Genomic DNA, 16,273 nt, shown 5'->3' with positions numbered 1-16,273 from the left:
CTTATATCCTTTCTTGAATTATATTTCTCTTCTTGTTAAGGTAAGTGCTTACTTATCCCCTTACTGTGAGTGAATAGAATGAGATTAGTGTGTCCTGTTCTCTTCCTGTTTTTAAGCCAGTGTTTTCTCTTTTCTGGCTAGTACACTGCTCCAATCCAGGAACCCACTTTAACATCCCTTGCTTGATCTTACTGTTAGCATTCATTAATTTTTAAAAACACAGGATAGGATAAAGGTACTTTGAATTCATTAATTTAAAATATATATTTGTATTTAATTATACCATTTACATACTTTTGAAAATGATATGCATATTTGCTATACATATTTATTTAGTGTGTGATCAGAGCTTAAAGTACCTATACAAACTACTGTTCTAATACTAGAAAATAATGCCCTGCTATATTTCTTTCTTGGTATAAATGGTTTCAAGGATTTGAATTTCTAGGCCTAATAAAATTCTCTAACCTGACTTGGGATATTACTGGTGCCCTCTTCTCATTTACAAAATCTTTTATGGTAGCTATAGTGGTTAAAGTTAGTGATTTGGTTCTATTACAGATCCCACCAGCACCACCAAGACCTGATTTTGATGCTTCAAGGGAAAAACTACAGAAGCTTGGAGAAGGAGAAGGGTCCATGACGAAGGAGGAATTCACAAAGATGAAACAGGAACTGGAAGCGTATGTGATTTTTGTTGCTTCTGTTAATTGTGCTTGTTTTAATGCCCTTTTTAATTTTATTTATTTTTGTGTGTGTGCGCTCTCCAATATTCCTTCCTTTTAATCATTTCACCATAGTGATCCTTTCTGGAAGATGCAAGCTTAAGTCACACAACCAGTGTTAACAGTCATGATCAGAGCCTACAGGAAAATTATAGAATAATTATCTATATTGTAAAATTCTTTAAATTACTGGTTCAAACAGAACTGAAAATTAGTAATGGAGGGTTCAAAAGTTTATGAAAAATAATGACTTTTTAAACCAAAATAAACTTTTGTTTTTTATTTATAAGGTCTTAGTCATTAGCAACCTGGTGATTTTTTTTAAAATATGTTTTTATTGATAGGAAGGGAAAGAGAGAGAGAAATATCAGTGATGAGAATCATTGATCGGCTGCCTCTTGCACACCCCCCATAGGGGATCGAACCTGTAAGCCAGGCATGTGTCCTTCACCAGACTTGAACTAGGACCCTTCAGTCTGCAGGCCAGCATTCTGTCCACTGAGCCAAATCAGCTAGGGCAACCTGGTGATCTTTTTCGATATGTATATACTAACAAAATTTCTGTTTCTCATAGAAGTATGCCCTGAGCATACTTCTAAAAAAGAATATCCTATTCTTTTTTAAGTGTGTGTGCATGTGAGAGACAGATTTTCCCCTCTTCTCTGCCTATTTTCCCCTCAGTCTCTGGCTGAAGAGACTAAAATAGGAGGAAAGTAACAAAAAGGTAGTTTAAAAAATGTTTTTTGGCTCAGTGGATAGAGCGTCGGCCTGCGGACTGGGGAGACCCGGGTTCGATTCTAGTCAGGGGCATATACCTTGGTTGCGGGCCCATCCCCTGTGGGGGCCGTGCAGGAAGCAGCTGATTGATGTTTCTCTTTCATCGATGTTTCTGGTTCTCTCTCTCTCTCCCTTCTTCTCCGTAAAAAGGTCAATAAAATATATTTAGGGGGGAAAAATGTTTTTCGTTATATGATAATTAGTTCCATATATACTAGAAATGTATTAAATCTTTGAAAATTTGAGATACTTTCTTTTTTTAAAAATTGTTATTTAGAGAGGAAGGGTGAAAGAGAGAAACATCAATGATGAGAGGGAATCATTGGTTGGCTGCCTCCTACATGCCCCACACACCTTCACATGTGCCCAGGCTGGGAATCGAACTGTGATCTCCTGGTTCATAGGTCAGCACTCAACCACTAAGCCATGCTGGCTGGGCTTTCCATTTCATTTTTAGCATATTTGTTGAAAATACAAAATACTTTCCCTTTTATTAAATATTTGAATTAATTTTGGATTTGCTGTATATTGTTTTTCTGTATTTTGAGAATTTTACAAGGAAATAATTTTCCTTGCATTGTCATCCCCCTCATCATTCTTTTTCTGGTTATTTCTCCCCTTCATGCTTTTCCTTTCTCCTCTTCCACTTAGATTCAGTTATAAGCCTATTTTCACACTGCTGCTAGAGTCCTTTTCAGAATACTAAATTCTTGACAAGATGAAATGCAAAGTAGTTCTTCTTTGTCAAACTGTATGGTGACAGATATTTTAAGAATTCTGTCAATGCTGGGTGCAAGCAATAGTCTGATAAAAGTTACATAGTTTTATAGTTTATAAGACTGAAAACTGGAAATTAGCAGAGTACATTAATATTGAAGAATCTGTGGTTTTCCAGTGGCCCTGATCATGATTCTTTTGTGGTCTGGTTAGGGGTTGGATAACAGAGAACCTTGGGTTTATTCTACTGCTACCTCCATCCTCTGCATCCTTCTTTTTTGTCTTCACTGAATGACTACCCTCACAGAGATCAAACTTCTCCCAACCTTGGTCCTGCTGGTTTGCTGGTATGTAAAACTTATCCTCCTTGCACGTAGTTGAAGCAAGAATATTGGTTCTTTTCCTTACGTGTTGTGGTGGGTTTTTTTTTTCCAAACTGACATGTATTACTGTATGATCGCTGTGATTCACTGATATTAAAATATTTTAAACACAGTTCTCCTATGTAATGGTAAAAAGTAGTCTCTCTATGGTGTGTTTCTTTCTTGTGTTTCTAGGTAATTAGAAGAAAATATGTATTAATGTTGAAAATATGCTCAGATTTGGGTTTTGATATTTTTTTTGTATGGAGTTGTTTAAAAGTAGTAATTAAATCTAGAAATTGAATCAGTAAAATTATACCAATAATTTGTAGTATACTTTCTCTGAAGCTGAAAACAAATACCCCTATAGTTCAACTTGCATAGGAAGAAAGGTTCATAAAACCAAAAATATTAACATTTAATTTTATTTTTTTATTTTTTAAATCTTTATTGTTCATATTATTACAAATGTTCCTCATTTTTTTCCCCTCTGTTGCTCCCCAAGGAAATAATTTCCCCACCAAGTTCCCACCCCACCCTCTGCCCTTTCCCCAGCCCCCGTTGTCCTCATCCATAGGTGCACAGTTTATGTTCAGTCTCTTCCCGCAACGCCCCCCGACTCTCTTTTTCCCCAAGAATCATCAGTTCACTCCCCTTCCATACCTCTGATTCTATTATATTCACCAGTTAATATTGTTCATCAGATTTTTTTTAATTCCCTTGTTTTTTAGATTCACTTGTTGATAGTTACGTATTTGTTGTTCATAACATTTAATTTTAATAAATATTACTAACTACCGTGTTTCCCCGGAAATAAGACATCCTCCGAAAATCAGACCTACTTACAGGTTTCCTTCTGAGTGAAATATAGGGCATCCCCCAAAAATAAGGCCCCCCCTAGGCTAAACATGAGATATTTGGTCCACTGATTCTGAAAGAAATGGAGTCACAAGAAATTCACCAGGAAATTCAGGAATTGGATTGTTATGATGATGTTCCAGAAGATGATGACATGATTGTCATTGAATAAATGAGTAAATTCTTGATACTGTAGGATTCACAGTTTGTCTGGTTTGTGTTGACAACTACCGTACTACCGTACCGTATACAGGTAATAAATTTCCTTTATTTTCATTTAACAATAAATGTGTACCGTATTCTTCTTCATGGAAAAATAAGACATCCCCTGAAAATAAGACCTAGCGCATCTTTGGGAGCAAAAATTAATATAAGACACTGTCTTATCTTCGGGGAAACAGGGTAGCATGAAGTCTTTTCAGAGCTGGGTTTTATATTAACAGTTCAACTAAGACCTTTGTTACTTGGATTATATCTCTAATTTTGCATTTAGAATAATTTAAAGCTTATTTGCTGAAAATATGCAGATGATTTTCTAAATGATGCAGTGTTTTACCTTTAATTTTGTGTATTGTTTCTAGTGAATACTTGGCAATATTCAAGAAGACTGTGGCAATGCATGAAGTATTCCTGTGTCGTGTGGCAGCACATCCTATTTTGAGAAAAGATTTAAATTTCCATGTCTTCTTGGAATATAATCAAGATGTGAGTATTTATTAAAGTAGTGATCAAGGCTTATTTTTAAAGAATCATTGGAAAAGGCAGGGAATAGTTTTAAAAGGCTTATGGTCTTCTTTTATAATGTTATTATTTTTCAAGAAAGGCAGTTTAAAGTGACACTTTTTCAATGGCAGGGCAGTATTTTCAGTAGAACTTGAGTAGATTAATTGAAGAAATGACAGTATATCATGTCACTACATGAGACATTGATTTTCATCCTAAATTGTGAACTTCTTAAGAAATAAGGTTAGCCTGGCCTTATTACTACTTCAGCTTCCCTACCTCCCCTCTTCCCCCCCCCCCCCCCCCATTTTCATGAAATATCTTTTCCATCCCTTTACTTTCAGTCTTTGTATATTTTTCAATCTGAAGTGAGTCTTGCAGACAGCATATGTAAGGGTCTTATTTTATTACCATTTCAACCACTCTGTATCTTTTAATTGGAGCACTTACTCCATCTAAAGTAGTGTTGATAGATATGTAGCTTTTGCCATTTATTATTATTATTATTATTATTATTATTGGTCCTTACCTGAGGATATTTTTTCCATTGTTTTTTTAGAAAAGGGGAGAGAGAGAGAAAGAAACATTGATGTGAGAGAGACACATCAACTGGTTGCCTCCCACATGTGCCCTGACTGGGCCAGGGATGGAAACCTGCAAGCCAGGTATGTCCTGTTAACCAGGAATTGAACCTGAAATCCTTCCATCTCAGGGCCAATGCTCATTGCTTCTCAGCCTTTTGGCTAAGATCAAGTGTAGTGTCAGGGCCAATGCTCTAACCACTCAGAAAACCAACCAGGACTATTATTTATATTTTTTTATCCTTTTTTTTCCTTCTTGAAAAAGTCCCTTTAACATCCTATATAGTAATCCTATATAATAAAGGGCTAATATGCAAATCGAACAGAACAACTGGTTGCTATGACATGCACTGACCACCAGGAGGCAGACGCTCAATGCAGAAGCTGCCCCCTGGTGGTCAGTGTGCTCCCACAGGGAGAGTGTCACTCAGCCAGAAGCTGGACTCATGGCTGGTGAGCACAATGGTGGTGGTGGGAGCCTTTCCCACCTCCATGGCAGAGCTAAGACTGCCTAAGGGAGCAGGCCTAAGCCATTAATCGACATCCCCTGAGGGCTTCCAGACTGAGAGAGTGCAGGCCGGGCTGAGAGGATCCCACTCCAAGGACACGAATTTCATGCACCGGGCCTCTAGTTTCTTAAAATACTGGTTTGGTGGTGATGAACTCCTTTGGATTTTTCTCTTTTTTTCTTTCTTTCTTTCTTTTTTTTTTTTTTTTTTTTTTTTTTTTTTAATATATTTTATTGATTTTTTACAGAGAGGAAGGAAGAAGATAGAGAGTTAGAAACATCGATGAGAGACATCGTTCAGCTGCCTCCTGCACCCCTTGTATATGTGCGCATACAAGGGCATGTGCCCACAACTAAGGTACATGCCCTTGAACGGAATCGAACCTGGGACCTTTCGGTCCGCAGGCCAATGCTCTAGCCACTGAGCCAAACCGGTTTCGGCTCCTTTAGATTTTTCTATCTGGGAAATTATATATATATTGATAATTCTGTCTCCCTCTCCCTTCCTCTCTGAAATCAATAAAAATATTTTTTTTAAAAAAAAGAAACATCAATGATGAGAGAGAATCATTGATCTGCTGCCTCCTGCATGCCTCCCACTGGGGATCAATCCTGCAAGCTGTGACCTCTTGGTTCATATGTTGACACTCCAGCTGAGCTGGGAAAGCTCTTTATCTCTCCTTGGATTCTAAATGATAAGTTTGCTAGGTAGAGTAATCTTGGTTGTTAGGTCCTTGCTTTTTATCACTTTGTGAGTATTTCGTGCCAGTCCCTTCTGGCCTGCAAAGTTTCTGTTGAGAAATCAGCTGACAATTTTATGGGAGCTCACTTAGCTAACTAACTGCTTTTCTCTTGCTGCTTTCATGATTCTCTCTTTGGCATGACCAGTGTGTCAGTGGTTGAGTTTCAGCCCATGAACAAGGAAGTCACAGTTTGATTCCCCATCAGAGCACATGCCCAGGTTGTGAGCTCAGTCCCTAGTAGGGGGCCTGCAGGAGGCAGCTAATCAATGCCTCTCTCTCATCAATGTTCCTATTTCTTTGTCCCTCTCCCTCTCTCTAAAATCAATAAAAATATATTTTTAAAAAAGACTCTTTATCTTTAACCTTTAGCATTTTAATTATATGTCTTAGTTTGGGCCTCTTTGGGTTCATCTTGTTTGGGACTCTGTGTTTCCCAGGCTTGGATATCTATTTCCTTTTCCAGGTGAGGGAAGTTTTCTGTCATTATTCAGATAGGTTTTCAGTTCCTTGCTCTGTCTCTGCTCCTTCCGGTACCTCTATAATGCAAATGTTGTTACACTTGATTTTGACCTAGAGGCCCCTTTAATTATCCTCAAATTTTTTTAATTCTTTTTTGCTGGTCTAATTGGGTGTTTTCTGCTACCTTATCTTCCAAGTCACTGATTCGATCCTCTGCTTCACTGTTAATTCCCTATAATATGCTCTTCATTTCAGTTACTGCATTCTTCAGTTCTGACTGGTTCTTTTTTTTATGATTTCTATGTTCTTTTTATGCTATTGAAGTTCTCACTAAGTTTTTGAGCATTCTTATAATCCTTACTAAATGCCCAGTGCACAAATTCGTGCACCTTGAAAGGAACAGTGGGCACAAGGGTGGGTCTCAGCCCATCCTCCATGCCACGCCCAACCCCTTGCGCCACTGGCCCCGGTCCCCCGTCTGCCAGCAGCCCCATTTCCACCACTCCATGTGCTGACGGCACCAGCCCACCACAGCCAATGCCCACTATATTCCATGCACACTCCCTGGTGGTCAGTGCATATCATAGCAGCCAGTTGTTTGGTTGTTCTGCCATTCAGTCTATTTGCATATATATATATATAGATAACCATTGTTTAGAACTATGTACCAAGTCTATTGCTTGCCTTTATTTCATTCAGTTCTCTTTCTGGAGATTTTTCCTGTTCTCTCATTTGGGGCATGTTTCTTTGTCTCCCTTTATATATATATATATATATATATATATATATATATATTTTTTTTTTTTTTTTTTTTTTTTTTTTTTTTTTTACAGAGAGGAAGGGAGAGAGATAGAGAGCTAGAAATGTTGATGAGAAACACCAACCAGCTGCCTCTTGCACACCCCCTACCGGGGATGTGCCCCCAACCAACGTACATGCCCCTGACCGGAATCGAACCTGGGACCTTTCAGTCTGCAGACCGACGCTCTACCACTGAGCCAAACCGGTTTCGGCTGTCTCCCCTTTTATATCTCCTGGTCTTGGTAGAAAGGCCTTGTGTGGTAGATGTCCTGGCAGCCCAGTGGTGCAGTCTCCTGGTCACCTGAGCCAGGTGTCCGGGTATGTCCCTTGTGTGGATGATGTGTGTCCTCCTCTGGTAGTTGAGCCTTATTTGCTGTTTGGAGGGTTGACCCTCTGGCTGAATGGTTGTAAGGATGGCAATGACTATAATGGAGGAGCTGTTGGTTCGGGGGCTGAGATTGCATAGCAGAATTCACTTTAGTAGGGCTTCAGTGCCTGCTCAGTCTGCTCTTTGGCTGTGTCGTTTGTGGAGGTAGTTGGGTTGGGTGCTGTGGTTTGGTTGGAAGATGACCACCAGGTGTGTTAGTTCTGTGGCACTTGAGGTGTAGGCCAAGGTCAGCTGCTACCTCTGCCCTGCCCAGGGCCATCTTGTATGAGCTACACAGTGACCTCCGATGGTTGCCACTTATCTTCATTGGAAGTGCCTGGGAGAGGCTACCTTTTGAACCAAGTTTGGCTACTGCTCATGCTGGGCTTGGGGCTACTTAGTAAGAAGTATAGGGCACACTGAGGCCAAATGCTGCTTGTTTGTGGTTCACGAACCTTTGAGAGATTTTTTTTGAAATTCTGCTGCATGAGCCAAGACAGGCTGTTTGTATGGAAAAGCCACTGGCAGTAGCTTGAGTGGGCCCACAAGTTGGACGGGGCGGGCTCTCAATGAATCACCAGGACCCTATGAACAATGTTAGCCCGGTTGATGGGTATCCAAATACTACTAGCCCTGCACCCAAATCCTAGCACCAATAGCTCTCTGCGGGGCCTGGCCGCTCCACGTGCTGCCCAGAGACCCATCCGCGCCCAGCCTGGCCAGAGGCCCATTCGTGGCTGGGAAATGCAAATGACTTCCCTCCCTGTTCTCAGGAACTCTGATAAAGGGCTTCCTTTCTCTTTCTCAGCCAGCTTTCACCCCTGTGCCTACGCCACCAGCCCCTCCTGCCACCAGCCCCTCCTGTCACACTCTCCTCCACCCCATCCACCCTCTGGCCAACTGGATTTAACCTTGCCTGGGAGTTTGGGGCCACTCGACTGTTCAACTCACTGGTTCCTTCTCTTATACAAGCGTTCCGCGCCCCGGCCTGGCCAGAAGCCCTCCGTGTCCAGGAGCAGAACAATTACCTTGTTGAAACAGTGACAAAGCAAGCATTCCACCGGGCCACTCACGCTGCCCGCTCTCAATGGCCGCCCCCCTGAGACTGGGGGACTCCGTCAGGGCTGAGAGGACTGGGCACTGCCATCGTGTGGCTATGGGCGCCGTCATCTTTGTGAGGGAGTGATGGTTAACTTGCATATTGCCCTTTTATTAAATAGTATGACGGCAGCCTTTGTCTACAGAAAGAGGGTTCAGCAAAGGAGCAATGGCTTCTGCCAGCACTTCTGTCTTGGAGAAAGCTGTCCTAGTATTGTGGATTCCAAACATAGCCTTCTGTCCTGTAGCTCTTTTTTTCCCTATTCCCATTTTAGTTGTTCTTTGTTAATTCTCACCTGAGGATATTTTTCCATTGACTTTTTTTTTTTTTAGAGTAGAAAGGAGGGAGAGGAGACATGGATGTGAGAGAAGTCACATCGATTGGTTGCTTTCCACTTGCGCCCCAACCAGGGCTGGAAATTGAACCTACAACCCAGGTTCATTCCCTTCACCTGGAATCAAACTCTTGACCCTTCAAGTTCACAGGCTGACACTCTGACCAATGAGCCACACCGGCCAGGGCAATATAGTTGTTCTTTGCCCTCTCCTGCATTTTGACTTTGTTAGCAACCCTTTTGTCTTTTCTTCTTTCTTACCTAGTCTAGATGCCTGCTCCATTATTTATAAGGTTATGACTTTAGACAGTTCTTTCCCATATTTCTTGAAAGCTTATTTCAGTTCAGAGCAGTTCCTCTTGATCAGATTTTCACCGTGTTCATTGGGAATGGAAGCGAATCTGAAATCAAGTCCCTGACCTTCCTATATCTCCCACAATCCTCACCCACCCTCGCAGCCACACTCATTTATTAACTTTCTTTTTTTTCTTTTTTACATCTTCCTCTCCAATCTGGATGCCTTTTATTTCTTTTGCTTGTCTAACTACCCTGGCTAAACCCTACAGTACAATGTTAAATAGAAATGGCAAGAGTAGAGACCCTCGTTTTGTCTGTCTTAGGAGGAAAGCATTCACCATTAAATAATGTTAGCTGTGGGTTTTCATAAATGTCCTTTAGCAAGTGGAAGAAGCTCCTTCTTTTCCTAGTTTGTGAGTGTTTTTATCATGAAAAAAAAATCTCTTGAGATGCTCATGTGGTTTTTGTCTTTAATTATATTAATGTGGTATATTACATTGTGCTTTTCTATTTTGACTAAGATACCTTTCTAGCTATGCTGGATCCCATGTACTTCCTGATCTTTGGAATCTCTTCTAAGTTTCCTCTTTTTTTTTTTTTTTTTTTTTTTTTTTAGTTTCCTCTTAACTCTGTGGCTACAGTATCCTTCACAACCTTTTTTCTCCATATACCCATTCGTTTAAATCTGATACTTCCGCCGGGACCGGTTTGGCTCAATGGATAGAGCGTCAGCTTGGGGACTGAAGGGTCCCGGGTTCGATTCCAGTTAAGGGCATGTACCTTGGTTGCGGGCATATCCCCAGTAGGGGGTGTGCAAGAGGCAGCTGATCGATGACTCTGTCTCATCGATGTTTCTAACTCTGTATCTCTCTCCCTTCCTCTCTGTACAAAATCAATAAAATATATTTTTAAATAAATAAATAAATAAATAAATAAATAAATAAATCTGTTGCTTCCAAGTTTCCTCATTGTGTTCTCAAGTAGTCTATAAGTTCCTCTAAACTTCTGATTCCATAAATTATTCCTGAGTGATCTAATCTACTCTCTGGTTTCAGATTCTCTACTATGCTGTTAACTTATAAATCTGTATCACTCCTGAGTCCCAGCTATATTTATTAAACAGCCTTCTGAAAAGCTCCATTTAGCTGTTCTCTTGGTACTTTACACTTAGTTGAATTTTTCCTTAAACCTATGCTTCCTCTTATATTCTCTATTTCAAAGAAGGTATCTTGACCTCCCAGTTCCTTAAAACCTGAAACTTACACCCTGGCTGATGTGGCTCAGTTGGTTTGGCAGCATCCTGTGCACTGAAATGTTGCTGGTTTGATTCCCAGTCAGAGCACATGCCTCAATCTCTAGTAGGGAGTGCAGGAGGCAGCCAATCCATGTTTCTCTTTCCCCCCACCCCCTTCCCTTCTCTCTCTAAAATTCAATACAATTTTTTAAAGAAGTTTAAAAGCCTGAAAATTATCCATGACTCCTCCTATGCCCTCTTCCTATTCGAAGTCACCAAATCCCATCTGTTTTACTCCTTTACTATATTGGGAATGTGTCCACTTCTTTCAACAACCTCATCTGGGTTATTGAAGCTGCCTCTGGTCATTCAACCTTCAGTTGTTCTTTTTTTCCTCATTACCTTTCTCATCATCCAAGTTCCTTGGATGCTCTCCTAGTGTGTTAGGGATTCCTGTAATATACTCCTTATACTATATGCTTAATCATATGTTTACTCCTTGAATCCTCTGCTACACTATAAATTATTTTAAGGACAGAGACCACCTCTTACTATAGATTTGTTAATGGATTGTTAAATGAGTAAATTAATGAACTAATCAATATCCAAAAAATGCAGTTTAAAAAAATCAGTGTGTATTGGGGGGCCTAAAGATAGAGCAGTGAATTCTAACAAGGAAAGGTTACTTGAAGAGAGATGTCTTTTAATTTGAATGTTTAGTCTGAATACCAATTTTGATGGGAGGAGAGGTATCATTTCAGGTACAGAGGAAAGGTAAATTGAGTCAGATTGTTGAAAATCTTTAATAACATACTAAGGAGATTAGCCTTTATTCTCCAAACATTGTGAAACTATAAAGTTATTGAGTAAAGAAAAGAGATACTCAAAATTTGATTTTGGAAAGTTATCCCAAAGCAGCAGAATGGATTGGATTGAGATGAAAGATGTTAACTAGTACTCCAGGCAAGAGATAATGAGGACATTTACTAGGACAGAGTTAATACAAAGAACAGATATCAGACATTTGCTGGTAGAATTTGAGCTGTGAGAGAAAGAAATTGTAGATTATTTCAAGAATTTTAATGAGAGCCCTAACCGGTTTGGCTCAGTGGCTAGAGCATCAACCTGTGAACTGAAGGGTCCTGGGTTCAGTTCCGGTCAAGGGCATGTACCTTGGATCCAGGCACAACCCCTGTAGAGGGTGTGCAGGAAGCAGCTAATTGATGATTTTCTCTCAATGATGTTTCTAATTCCAGTAAAATATTTTTTAAAAGAATTTTAATGAGAGGTATGGGGTTTTAGGGAGTATATAGGAGTGTGAGACTGGTTGGATAGAGAATCATGAATAGGGACCAGGAAGAGGAAAAATTTAGAGGTTAGATTGTGGAGAGTGTACAATGAGTACTGTCTTAGACTCGTGTGGTGTGAGATTAGCATAATCTCTATGTAAGGGTAAGATAGATAGATAGATAGATAGATAGATAGATAGATAGATAGATAGAGTGTGTGTGTCCTAGCTGGTTTGGCTCAGTAGATAGAACTTTGGCCTGTGGACTGAAGGATCCCAGGTTTGATTCCAATCAAGGGCACATGCCCAGGTTGTAAGCTCGATCCCAGTAGAGGGCATGCAGGAGGCAGCTGATCAATGATTTTCTCTCTCCCTCTCCCTTTCTCTCTGAAATCAATAAAAATATTTTTTTAATGGATATGATATAGGCAGTTGGCTCTATGAATCAGAAAAAGCTGAGGGGTAGTGATAGAGATTTGTGAGTTATTTACATAAAGGTGAGTATTGAAGCCATGCCAATAGATAAGGAAGTTAGATAAGATGCTCCTTTATGGGACACCCTGATGTAGCAGGTGGTAAAGTCAGAGTTAATAGGTGCTTCTCAGTTTTGCCTTAGATAACTATTCATGCCACTCAAAGTCATCTTTTGTGTCCCTTGAACTGGAAGTTGCTGACACTGAAAACAGGGCAGTAGATGATGTTTGGATGAATTTAGAGTGAAGAATGTACAGAATAAATTTTCAGACCTTTTGCAGAAGCATATGGTGGTATATTGTTCACCAATAAATTTTACGTTTAAAAAATATATTTTATTGATTTTTTACAGAGAGGAAGGGAGAGAGAGAGCTAGAAACGTCAATGAGAGAGAAACATCGACCAGCTGCCTCCTGCACACCCCCTACTGGGGATGTGCCCGCAACCAATACACATGCCCCTGACCGGAATCGAACCCGGGACCTTTCAGTCCACAGACCGACGCTCTACCGCTGAGCCAAACCGGTTTCGGCTAAATTTTACGTTTAAAGGAACTCCTGAGTTAACATTTTAGTTGTGTTTACATTACATAGTAGTGCTAGGCAGAATAATTGCAACAGAATTATTAAATATACACTGAGAATGTAGGCCTTTTTGTAGATCAGCTGAATCTGAATCTTTGGGGTGAGGCCAAACTCTTCTTTAATTCCCTAAAGTTTGAAAATCATTAATATACATGATGAAATTGCTACTTTATTAAGTTTAAAAACTGGGATCCTTTTGAAATTGCCCTGTTGACAGCAAAGTGTAAAAGAGGCGTTATTGTCCATTTGTAATTTTTTAAAATGCTAACTTCTACTTACCTTTCTTTCAGTTGAGTGTGCGAGGAAAAAATAAAAAAGAGAAACTTGAAGATTTCTTTAAAAACATGGTTAAATCAGCAGATGGAGTAATTGTTTCAGGAGTAAAGGTAAAATTTTATTTGATTAATAGGAGTATTTAAGAATTTACTCCCTTTTTAAAATATATATATATTTTATTGATTTCAGAAAGAACAGATGCTCTTCAGTAGGATAAGAATTTATTCCTTTTAAACGGAAGCTGGATTGAAAATTTATATGTGTAGAAGATTATATTTGAGTAAAAGATAAATTTGGGCAGTAGATTCCTTAGCCCTAGGAAATTGGACCCCCTACCTTGGATACACTCTTTAGAGCTTCCTTCTCCAAGAGCCCTTTGCAGGTCCAAGGGGATTTGCCCACCTGAAGCCCACGCCCCTTCCTCCAGACCAGACAGTGCTCCAGTTATCTAGAACCCTAGATATCTTTGGCCGAATTCCAAGCCTACCTTCAGGTCCTGCATGGGCTTTTTCCCCGAGTCCATCCTCCAGTGGGTAGACAGTGGTGCTGGTGTGTGTACTCTATGGGTGGTCAAGGGGTGACTATAGAACAGCTGAGTAGAGGGAAGGCACAGGGGAGAAAATCAGTATACAGGATGGACTGTTCAGCCACATGCACAAGAAATCTCTGTGGATACCCTGCAGAGCTGCAGGGTGGGACATAAATGTGGCTCAGCAGTTGAGCATCAGCCCAGGAACCAAGAGATAACTGGTTCGATTCCTGGTCAGGGCACATGCCTGGGTGTGGGCTCAATCGCAGTAGAGATGTGTACAGGAGGCAGCCGATTGATGATGTTCCTCTTTCATTTTCATCAATGTTTCTATCTCTCTATCCCTCTCCCTTCCACTATAATTAATTAATTAATTAAAGAAAAGGTTTATCTTTCAAAATAAAAATAAAAAAGGACTCCTTCCATTTGTACACTAGCCCTTGGCTTTACAAATGTTAGGAGCAGTCCAGGACTCAGATTGAGAATTAGAAGAGTTAAGTTGATGTTTTGGTTTTGTCTCATAGTAGCTATATGATCTTGAGAAAAATCTCTTTCTCTGAATCTATTTCCCATTTTCAAATGCAGTTAATAATACCTCCTGTCTCACAGGATTGTTAGAAAGACTGAATGAGATAATATGTGTAAAAATACTTATAAAGTTAATTATTTACCTACATAACACCTAAATTTTTCTTAATGGTATCCTAGAATGATACAAGACTTAATTTGTCTGAAGATTCTTACCATTAAAATATAAGAGTAAAATGCTTATATTACCCTATCAAGCAATTACTAAGCTATAAATAAGGCTGCTTTGACATCATTATCTGTTTTATAGATTCATCTACAATAAAATTTAGGTGTAAAGTACTACAATATTTATTTGATTTATATTTTGATTTTTCAAAGATAGGTCAATTGATATGTTGTTAACATTTACAATGTGGTCTTCGATAGCCCACATTTTCTTATTTAATCTTCACTACAATTCTGCAAGTTAATGTTATCCCCATTTTTACAGTTAGGAGAACTGGTACACATGAATTACAGATTTAAATGTTATTTTGTCAGTATTAACTTTGGCTTCTACTTTTCTGTTGATGTGGATCTTGAATTACATCATTTCAACTGGTGCTTTTTCAGTAAACAATGGACATTTTAGAAGAGAGGAAAGTACTGTTAATTTTTGTTTTTATGTTTAACTTTGCTTAAAAAAAATAAAAAATAAAAATTGAAGACAGTGGTTGATATAATTGCTCCCAGCCTTCTGAAATGGCCTATAATACACATAATAGACCAAGAGAAATAGACTTATCCATCAGAATTTTTTTTTCTTTTTTCCTTTTCTTAAAAAACAATTGGTCACTCCCACTGACAATAATGCATTTGTTGGAGTGTAAAGGCAGAGCATGAGTAGGAACACGTTTCAGAGAACCATAGGGGGAGCTCTAAGCCTTCAGCTGCAAAACCATAGGAGATCTCTTACTTGATAGATAGAAATTCATGCTTATTAAAGTCTGAACTTGTTGGTGAAATCAATATAACGTCTGATTATTAAGGATAGGATACTGTTTTACTAATGACCTTTTGTGATTATAATAATGATAACAAAATGGTTTTTATATTACACTAAAGCAAACAATTGAAAAAAGTTCATATTTTCTTTTGATTCTATAGGATGTAGATGATTTCTTTGAGCATGAACGAACATTCCTTTTAGAATATCATAACCGAGTTAAAGATGCCTCTGCTAAATCTGATAGGATGACAAGATCCCACAAAAGTAAGGTTTTACTTATGTTATTTACAGTTGGTAAAAGTCTTGTTATAGAGCGGCATTTCTTAGACTGTGGTCTATGAAGCCTTGGTTCTGAGACCCTTTTTAGTAAGTCTGTGATGTCAAACCATTTTCATAATAATACTATGATGCCTTTTGCCTTTTTCATCATGTTGATGTGTTTGTTTGTTTTTTGTTTTGTTTTTTAATGCCTTTGACCAGAATCGAACCTGGGACCCTGTGGTCCACAGACTGACGTTCTATCCACTGAGCCAAACCAGCTAGGTCAACATTTATATTCATAATGCAAAAGTCATCCTGTATAATAAAAGTGTAATATGCAATTTGACCAAACGGCAGAATGACCTGTTGGCGGGGGTCGGGGGCCAGGGCCGGGGCCGGTGAACAGGCGGCGCCAGGCCAGCCAAGGCACATGCCAGCGTGCAGAGGAAGGGGACGGTGATGGGGGGAGCGGGAAGGGGGAAGGGCCAGCCTACCACAGAGGAAGGTCAGACTGTGGGCCTAAGCCGTCAGATATCCCCTGAAGGCTCCTGGACTGCGAGAGGGCACAGGCCTGGCTGAGGCAACGCCCTTCCCCCCTGCCCAAGTACATGAATTTTCATGCACCAGGCCTCTAGTGATGAATAAAATTGCTGGTACCTTAGCACAAATTAAGGCAGTGGCATCAGACTACTAATAATAATCACTTACATGAGCCATTTTATGTAAGTATTTGTATAGACCTATGCTTTCATTTCTC

General features: G+C 39.6%; 1 protein-coding gene across 1 annotated transcript in view; it reads left to right on the top strand.

The window, feature by feature from the left end:
• The window catches only part of SNX6 (sorting nexin 6), a 69,879-nt gene that overhangs the window by 18,963 nt on the left and 34,643 nt on the right, over positions 1–16,273 (top strand). The window contains 4 exon segments of the mRNA XM_084874905.1: positions 562–683; positions 4,021–4,144; positions 13,222–13,317; positions 15,414–15,519. Coding sequence (XP_084731031.1) covers positions 562–683; positions 4,021–4,144; positions 13,222–13,317; positions 15,414–15,519 — 448 coding nt within the window.

Source organism: Pipistrellus hanaki (genome assembly GCF_964339955.1).
Source record: "Pipistrellus hanaki genome assembly, chromosome: 1".
In the NCBI taxonomy this organism is placed as follows: Eukaryota; Metazoa; Chordata; class Mammalia; order Chiroptera; family Vespertilionidae; genus Pipistrellus; species Pipistrellus hanaki.
This window is presented reverse-complemented; position numbering and strand designations above follow the sequence as displayed.